Below are 10,251 nucleotides of genomic sequence, written 5' to 3' on the forward strand. Positions count from 1 at the left end.
GCGCATGCCCGACCGCCATTAATAGTCAAAACCAGAAAAGTATCGCCATGTTTGCCGCGTAATTTAAATGAATGCTTGCTGTTATATGCGACAATAGAGTTGAAACTATTTAAATAATCCAAGATGAAAGATAAAGTAAAATAGAATTGTATAAACAAGCAAAAATATGTTTAACAGTGTGTCAATATATCTTGCAATCATCTATATAATGATATATCTATATAATATATATTAATCTATACTGCTGTTATGAGAGTCTCTAAACATTTTATTGACAATTATCGCTATTGTTAACTGGTGATAGCCAATGAGAGCCACGCTTTTTTCCGCAGGATTATCCTGTCATTATCACTAGAGGCCTAGAAAAAGAGATGCAAAATTGCATTGGTTGAGTTAGGTAACCATCGCCATTTTAATTCAGTACATGCTCCTAACCTTATAAGCTGATGACAGTAAGCCAAGAATATCCATTTATTTGCCTCACATTAATAATCCATATATTTCTTATCTCAGAATTTATTGGGAAATAACAAAAGAAATGAATTTTCTTCTTTTTGATGTTTTCGTTTTTTGTATACATTTTTACAGTCAAATACATAGCACTTTCTGCACAAAAAAGTTTTCTAAAGAGTCACAAAATCAATATAGCTTTCAAGAAAAGATTAGATTAGATTAAGTTCGATACTAAATATTCACACAAATAAGAATACTTATACTATAATAATAGTTTTTTATTGCACTTCGACACTTTGTATTGTCTTTTCTCTATATTTTTCTCTATATGATCTATGTATATTATAAAGCTATATCTTAATGCATTAGATGCAATAGTGAATTAAAATAGCGCTCTAATTACATGATTCAGACAATCAATTAGATCATATCCACAGAATAAAATTGCGAAATTTGCAAATAGATCTAAGAGAATGATTCTATGATTGGCGATATGCGAATCTGCTTACGCACGATCCGCTGCATGGGACATCACTCTCATAGAAGAAAAAAGAAGCAAGCGGCACGGTTTGTGCGGTTCCTATAATTATCTAGTTAGTTTCTGTCTCGCGTACCGCGTACCGCGCTATATTGCATCCTTATTCTCCCTCGTTTTTTGTGATCAAGGTCTCGTTATAAATGCTTTGAAGCATTTGATGGAAAGAAAGAATTAAAAGATTAAAAGAAAGAATTTTCAAACTGACCAGTTAAAAAATGTTGTAGCATTGCGTTGATCGTATCTTTTGTTGCACTAGTACAAATATGCGGCAGAAACGCGCATATGTGTCCACTATTTTTAGGAGCCGATTGCCAGATTCTGTATTCTAGGAACACTAGTCACGATCAAAATTGATGCTGGTATTCGTCAATTTATAATCACGTGTCCTATTTTGACACTCAAATCGAACGTCAGCACAAAAAATACAGCCTAAAGATGCATTCACATACAAGCGTCAAGCAGCGGAAGCAGCAACCAATCAACGAGGCGATAAGTGCAGTGGCTTAAAAAATATTTTTTTATACCACTGCCATTCATCGTCCAGCTGATTGGTTGCTGTTTCCGCTGCTTGACGTTTGCATGTGAATACATCTTTAGTTTGCTGAATGCGACTTAAGATAGCTTTACATGGCAGCGTCAAGGCTTCGAGCATCGTAAACTTGCTATTCGTCAATTTTGATCATGTGACCTGTTTTTAGCGAATAGTAAGCTCACAATGCTTGACGCTTAACGCTCCCACGTCATAGTACCTTTTACGCTTTGTCTATGGTTGACGGTTGACAACCCTGCTCGTAGGTTAGTTTTGCGCCCGTTCAAATTGATTTGACTGGAGTCCGTTATTTTACTGTGTGATATAAGTATGAATCTCATTTTACATGTATAAAGATTTATTTTGAGAAAATAAGTAAAGCTTAAGTTAAAAACGTGTAATTTATGAGAATTGATTTATTTGACATAACACGCTTTTCGTTAAATTTAATATTTAATATTATATTTAATTAATATTTAATTAATATTTAATATTATATTTTAATGGAATAATCTACAGAGAGATTTTGTCTTGGAAGTTTAATGATTTATAATCTATCTGTAATCTATCTGAATTATAGTTTATCAAGTGATTATATGTGATGAATCCGTACTCTGCGCCAGAAATCAGACAGCCGTCTATGGATAAGTTTCGATATAGTGTACTACTTGCCCCGTTCCAGCCAGCAACAAGAATTGAATTGGAAGCAAAGATAAACACCAATGTAGAATGCTATTTAGATGTGAAAAACACTAGCGACAAGACATTAAACGTATGGGAAATGTATTAAATATTTTTAATCTTCTTTTGTATAGGATTATACAAAAACTATATAAAAAATTTTCAGATATAACTTGGCCTTTTATTCAATTTGTTTCATTTAATAATATTTTTCTTACAGATATCTGTAACAAAGCTACCATCTGTAAAACGTCGGATTGATCTAAGCTTGTCTGAATTAGAAATTCAAGGACATAGCAATGGTACATTATGTATCAAATGGTCACCTAGGGAGGCAGGACGCTGGCGAGATGTGTTGCAACTTACTGATAGTAGGCGAATTAAATATGATATTGTTATAGCAACAACAGCTAAGGATGATAAAAAAAGCAACAAAACAAAAAGGCCAAAATCAAGTGTATTATCAAATATGTCAAGTCTTTCTACATTAACAATAAGCAAACAATCTCATCGAAATAACATATTGGAAGTTCCATCTATTAGTCAGTCCCTATCTTCCTCTTTGACCAACAATCTTGATACACAAATAAAACAATACAAGCTTGAAAACAATTTAGATAAAGAGAATATTTTGAATAAAAATAATGGAACAAAGAGTTATGCATCGCAAACAAAAGATTATAAAGTTGATGAGATGCATTATAACAGACATGATAAATCAGAAAATATCTTGTTCGAGCAAAATATAAATGTGTGGAGTGACAGTAGTATTCTGCCGCAAGTTTTGCTTCCATTAAATGCACAAGATATACGTAGAGCAACATACATTAAAGAAAGGAAACCTTGCAACAGTATATTGAACGAGCATCATAAAGAAGTTCATGAAAATATGAAGTGTAATAAAAACAAGATGCAATCCGATTTTTCCATACTTCTGAATAAATTTACATTCACATCTACAGATGTAATTTCGAGTTCACCAACAAGAAGAGAATCTACAGAATCCATAACTTCTCATATCATAGATAAGCATAAGACATTCAATATCAGTCATCAATTCTTTGATACATCTATGATTTATGATGCAAAGACTATTGCCAATACAGTACCTGTATTACAACCAACAAGTCTGTATAACTTGTCACCAATTAAATCTGATAAATGCTCTCTCATGACTGGTATCAAGGATTTAATTTCATCGTCGCCGATTCAATTTCAACATTACATACCAACAGATTCTAACGAATACATAAACCATTTTATGGTAGACAAAAATCCAAATATTCAAACAACTAATTGCGAATACTTCAGTTTTGAGGTCATTTCTAGGAATGACACAGCAGCAAAGAAGACCGGAGATGTGTATATCGAAATTTCTCCACCAAAGAAGCATTTCTGCTCTAAGATGGTACCAAAGGTGAACAGTGCAAGAATCGGCAGAATTATGAAAAATAATACTTTATGTGATGGTAGGAACAGAAAAAAGTTACAAGTGAACATTGCTGCAAGTGAGCTCTGCCTTTATAAAAAAAATTGTATTTTTAATAATATCAATACTGATGTACATTATAATTACAGAAAATGATGTGAAGAATATACCAGCAATCAAAATAAACAAATTTTCCCTCAGTACTTTGCGTAATACAAAGTGGTATACTGGAAGTGGTACTTCGTCGTCTAGAGATTCGAGTTTCAGAATACGAAATGAAGAAGAGTACTTTATATACGAAACATGTGGATTAGATCCTTTTGCACCATCTACAATAGAGGATCCATTTCTTAAAAAGTAAGCTAAGTTTAGTATAATTCATTAGTATAATTCATTAGTATAATTCATGTAGAGAGAACATTTTATATTAATAAATTTATTTAAATTCAGAATCTATAATTATATGTAAATAACAGATTCTGATTTATAATTTACACTTTATAAATTATAGATTCTAATCTATAGAATATATCTGGGTTTAAATCGCCAAATTAAAAATGTGAATGTAAAATCTCAAAACAAACAAAATTTTTCTCTGCTTGCAAATGCTTTGTTTAAAAGATATTAACTTCTTAAATTATAGAACTAGAAATGAACAATGTTGAAATATCTCTTATTTTATTTTCAAAGATTATTGATAGGCTTCCATTGTGCTATAAGCAACTGTAAACAAAGTTATAATGCAAGCATAGCTAAGAAATTACAGACATACAATGTCAGTTAGTCACTTGTTCTCTCATTAATAAGTGCAATGCTTGTCTGAAGGCTGGAAGCCATAATTTTGAAACATTTAATAATTACATTTTGATTATTGTTAAACAGTAAAGGGAATATACCTAGATTATTTTGACATTCATTTCTACAATTTTATAACTTAAGAAATCAATATCTGTTAAACGAAGCATTTGTGAGCAAACTTCCAGAAGAAATTTTGGTTTTTTTTTTTAAGTCAAAAAAATAAATTCAAATATTTTGAGTTTGAGGTTTAAGTTTAACCCGAGAACATTTTGTATAATATTATATGACATCTTGTATAAATTATAGAACTTTTAGTTGTTTATAATCGTTTTTAATTTTTTTTATTATTTACAAAATTAAATTTTAAAAATCGTTACCCTTTTATTAATGTAAATTATTAATTATTAATGTCCAACTGCAGACTAAAAAATTGATTCTGATTATCTGAACATGTTTATTATTTTATTATAGTACAGTATACTTTAACGAGCCGTGGCTGCTGCAGCAAGAATTGGCGTTTACAAAGTGGTTGAATGCTCTACTATCTTCGCCAGAGGACTTATCTGTTGACATTGAAACTGCCATAGTAGACATCGGCAAAGTATGGCAAACATACAAAGCACAAAAAGATACTGTATTGGCTGAAACCAAAGAGGCTGTATCCGCTAGGTGTGCATTATATTAATGATTAATATAAAAAAGTCTGCTTCTAAAAAACGATAGAAAAATTAATTTTAAATAATCGTCAACCAACAATTATTTAATTTATAATTTTTTTCAGATATCACACGAATACACGATTAAATACGTTACGAAAAGCCGCGAATGTTATGTTCAAACGGGATGAAGTCACACAAGTTCTTTCACGTACCAATATGTATATTACTAAAGGAACTTTGTGTATTAGATCAGATCGTAATCTTCATCGTGATATTGGTGCGTAGAAATAATTTTTTTTTATATTCTTACTTATCTTTAAAATTATCCAATTTTTTATTTCTTATCCTTAATTTTCTTTATGATCAAAGAAAATTTTGATTATACAAATCTTAAATCTTAGATATTTGAATAATATTTTACAGGTTTGCAGAAACTGATATTGAGCTTATTCCTGAGTTATAATCCTCTGTGGCTACGTATCGGTTTAGAAACTGTATACAAGGAAAATATTTCATTACGCTCGAACAATGACATTGTTGGTCTGACTCGCTTCTTATTAACAAGATTCTTTTCGAACCCACGATTGACGAAAATGCCCGGATATCATAAAATTGACTCAAGCCAAAAGTTTGTTACACTGCTGAATCAGTTTAGTTTGAGAAAATTCCTATTTTTAATATATTTTCTGGACTATGCCAAGCAACATAAGTTAATCGGCCACGATCCATGTCTATTTCATAAACGCGCGCAGTACAAGGAAAGTCGTGAAATTTTGCTAAGCTTCTCACGCGAGCTTCTGAGTGGTATCGGCGATGTGACTAGAATGCTACGTGGTCATAATTATGTGCTTACTTATCGACAAACCTACATCGAGGAATATGATTATGCGGTAGTGAATATACGACACGATTTACGTGATGGTGTGCGACTTTGTCGCGTAATGGAGCTAATTACCGGTACTCAGGGATTGACCCAACGTTGTCGGGTACCAGCAATATCGCGTCTCCAGAAGATACACAACGTAGATATGGCATTAAATGCTTTGTGTCAGGTTGGCTATATCCTGGAGGGCAATATAGACGCGAAAAGCATTGTCGATGGCCATTGCGAGAAGACTCTGTCGCTTCTGTGGCAAATCATTCACAAGTATCAGGCGCCGCGATTTGATCGAGCGGTTCGTGTGATCCAGAAGTGGTGGCGGGCGCAACTCTGGTACATTTATGTGAGAAACTTCCTACGCGCACGTAAAAATCTGGCTGCAACAGTAATCCAACGTATGTGGAGGTGCAAACAGACACAGTCATTGCACGTGATCGAAACTGACGGTAATCTTGAGGAACGCAAACGGTACTTATGCATCAGAGCAGCCACGATACAAATTCAGAGATGGTGGAAACAGGTGAGAAAAAGTACGAAGATGCAAGAGCTAAGAAAGAGACATAAAGCGGTGATTGTGTTGCAAAGAAGATGGAAAGCTACATTGTTAATGCAGATGCAACAAAGTCTGTATTACAATCTAAAGAATGCTGCATTAACGATTCAAATCCATTGGAGAGCAACGCGAGTAATGAAATTGCAACGTTCTAAATATCTTATGCTAAGAGATGCTACCAAGATAGTGCAATCCTGGTGGAGGTCTGTGAAAGCCATGCAGAAACATCGTGAATGGTTTCTTTGCAGCAGAGAGAGCTCTTGTATCATTCAAACTTGGTGGAGGCAACATTTGTTGGTGCGAAAAGCACGCAATGATTTTCTGCACAAGAGAGCTGCCGTGCATAACATTGAGAGATGGTGGCTGAGTATGCTCAACAGAAAGAAGTTCTTTCTCTATCGAAAGAATATCATTCTCATTCAGAGAACGTGGAATAAATATCAAATGCGCAAACGAGAAGTCGCCTGTTTGAAAATACAAACGTGGTGGAGAGCCGCAATGTATTCACATAGGTATAAACTTCAGAAATATTCTTGCCTGAAATTGCAACGTTGGTGGCGTAGACTCGTGCTTATGAGACATCAACACTTGGAATTCCTGCAGCTGCAGAAAGTAGCATATATTATACAGAAGAATTGGCGGGCGAAAACAATTAGGAGAGATTATTTGAAGCAGCAACAAGCAGCTTTGCTGATACAATCATGGTATCGCCGTGCCAATTCAGCGAGGGCCATCCGACGACATTACTTAAAAATGAGAGGTGCTGCAACACGAATACAAAACTGGTGGCGCAACATTACGGAAGCTTATCAAGAACGGAGAAGGTACTTACAGCTTTGCAAGAGCGCTGTTTTTTTACAGATTTACTGGTATCGACGTGTCTTAGCTCACGTGGATCAACAGCGATATTTAACGAAGAGGAAAGCATGCGTTATTATTCAATCTTGGTGGCGAATGATCAAAACGAGGAGCGAGTATAAACGGTTCATGGTCCACGTATTAGAGATACAAAGAAGATGGCGTGCAAAGAAAGCCGCTCGCATCATGAGGAGAGAGTATTTGTTAACTCGCGCGGTTATTGTCGTGCAAGCACGCTGGAGAGTTCTGACAGCAAGGAAACGATTCGTCGCATTGCGTCAAGCTACAATAGTCATTCAATCGTGCTACAGAATGAAAGTTGCAATACGGAGATACGAAGCTAGTAAGTATGCTGCGATGGTCATCCAAGCCTACTGGCGAGCTTACATCGTTGGTAGAGAAGAGAGATTGCGTTATCTGTCTTTACGCCAAGCAACAATCATGTTGCAGCGTCGTTATAAGAGAAAGAAAACAGAACGTGAAATGCAATGCCATGTAAATGATATTGCTTTACTTGCTACAAAAATTCAAGATGAATGTGGAGGAACTATCCAGGTGATTACCACGAAACTCACGAGCAGCGACTATTGGCAAAAGAAGATCAATGTATTGCGCAGCTGCAACAGCGTTGGGATGCTGCTCACTTGTTTGTATAGCTTAGGTAAATTCATTCTCATTTGAGGAATAATACTGCATGATTAAGCGTTATTAGTGACAATGATGTTTTAAAAAGACATAAAGAAGAGTTTGGATGAAGAAAAAAATTTATTTTTCTAATGCTATTTTTTACGTATCATTTTCTAAATAATTGATTTTTCTCTTATTTATCAATAATAAATAAATAATTTATAAAATCTATATGAACTTATAACCCCTTATTTTTAGAATTTACTTATTTTGAGAATTGTGCTACCCGAATATTAAAATTGTAATATAAGAGATTAACAAAGTTTTTAAAACGATTTTTAAATCAGCCTCTTCCTTTTGCATTTTTTCTTCAATTTTTTAAAATTGTGCTAACATTGATACTAAAATCTTACTTTTAAATAATGATAAAAGAAAAAGAAAAAAATTATAATAAAAATAATTTTTGACAATTCTGAATACAACTAACGTTTATATTCGTATCAGTTATTCAAATAGCTAAAATAAAACTGCATATCTAATTGTAAGTTGTGCTATCTTAGCATAAGACTTTATTCTTGCGCGCTATATTAGGGCACAAGAGTAAAAAATGCCTTTTTAAAACCATATTGTACTGAGGATTTCAAAGATTGTGTTGACTTGTGTTAATCTAGTATACAACTGAAATATGTAATTTTACTAATATATGTAATTTTTACTGTTTGAAAAACTTATGCGAATGTAAACATAAATTATATTCAGAATTGTCAAAAATTATTTTAGTCATAAAACTTCTATTATTATTATTATTTAAGGTAATACTATAGCACAATGTTAGCACAACCTAGTACAATTTTTAAAAATTAAGAAAAAAATAGGAGTTGATTCAAAAATTGTTTTTTTTTGTATTTTTTAGTGTATTTTTCATATTACGATTTCAATATTTAAGCAAAATGCAGCACAAACTTACAATTCTCAAAATAAGTTTTAAAAATGGGAAAGGGGAGGTAACTTTGTATTTATAAACGTGGGCGCCAACTTTTGTTGGGAATGTATGAATTACTTTACACGTTAGAATTTTCGTATGTGAAATTTCACACATGAACAATTTTTTAAAATAACTAGCGTTGAGCAGAAATAGTTAAATTTTTTTTGTAACTTTTATTTCAAAATTTCAATTACTGAGCGAACCGAGCGCGGCTTAATAAAATATTTTTACACAATTCTCCTTTCTTTTATAACATAGTCCATATTGTCCATAAATAATGCTCATGTATGCTTAATGTTCATTTCTATCATAGATAGTAGATATAGAAATGGGCATGTTATTTAATTTTAAGATATAAACTCGAGAATAACAAAAATAATGAAGGACTAATGAGAGTTTTAATGCAGTAATCAATGCAAAATAATTTTTATATTATCTATTTATAACAAAGTTGATTTAGACGTTTCGACTGTACTTCAAATCATTACTCCATTATGTCAAATTTTGCCTACTCATGGTAAAACGGACGAGAAATAATCCAAAATCGTTTCTGTTGACACATGGTTCAAAAGTTAGATAGTAACGAACAGCGTATCAAAGCAAAGCATGAATCATATCGAAAAAATAAAAATTGTCAATTATGACAATTCATTTCAATTTAAAACTTCAATTATATAATTGATAATTTTCGTTTCTTCAAAATTAGAATAAATTTACAAGCTTGATGACAATATAAATGAATAACAAAATCAATTAAAATGTTATAAAGTACATAAGAAACTGTTGTCAAAAGGCTTCTTATATATTTATTTTTAACATTTTAATTTTGTTATTTATTAACACTCTAATCAATCATGGAAGTTTACTTCATTTTTTCGTTTTACGATTTCGTTATTATAACTGAAAATGATTTAAGTGACTAATAAGGGAACACTACTAAGTGAATCTCTCCGATTTAAATGAGCTTTTAGCTCATTGTTGTTCTATGGACAATAATAAGAGACACATATTTTTTTATATTATACATGCTGAGTCGCACGTTAAGGAGATGAAATCCCTTAAAAAAAATCGATTTTTTTCTTTCAGATTGATAATATCATCGAAACTGTAAGAGATAGAAAAAAATTTTCAGAATGAAAATCGGCTTCAAGAGCTTTAGAAATAATATATATATTAGGTGTGGGAAAAAATTCGTGGCGTTTTTAATGCCATCTAACGGGAAAAACGCCACGAACTTTTTTCCACACCTAATATATATATA

At 32.5% G+C, this 10,251-nt stretch overlaps 1 protein-coding gene across 1 annotated transcript in view; it reads left to right on the top strand.

The window, feature by feature from the left end:
• The first annotated feature begins 1,801 nt into the window (after window positions 1–1,801).
• Window positions 1,802–10,251, top strand: part of LOC108693038 (protein abnormal spindle) — a 10,914-nt gene continuing 2,464 nt past the window's right edge. The window contains exons 1-7 of the mRNA XM_018201679.1: window positions 1,802–1,848; window positions 2,101–2,292; window positions 2,422–3,709; window positions 3,780–3,987; window positions 4,900–5,097; window positions 5,210–5,364; window positions 5,511–8,039. Of these exons, the coding sequence (XP_018057168.1) occupies window positions 2,122–2,292; window positions 2,422–3,709; window positions 3,780–3,987; window positions 4,900–5,097; window positions 5,210–5,364; window positions 5,511–8,039 (4,549 nt within the window). The 5' untranslated portion in view covers window positions 1,802–1,848; window positions 2,101–2,121. The remainder of the gene's footprint in view (window positions 1,849–2,100; window positions 2,293–2,421; window positions 3,710–3,779; window positions 3,988–4,899; window positions 5,098–5,209; window positions 5,365–5,510; window positions 8,040–10,251) is intronic.

The sequence above is a fragment of the Atta colombica genome, unplaced genomic scaffold (assembly GCF_001594045.1).
Source record: "Atta colombica isolate Treedump-2 unplaced genomic scaffold, Acol1.0 scaffold86, whole genome shotgun sequence".
Lineage (NCBI taxonomy): Eukaryota > Metazoa > Arthropoda > Insecta > Hymenoptera > Formicidae > Atta > Atta colombica.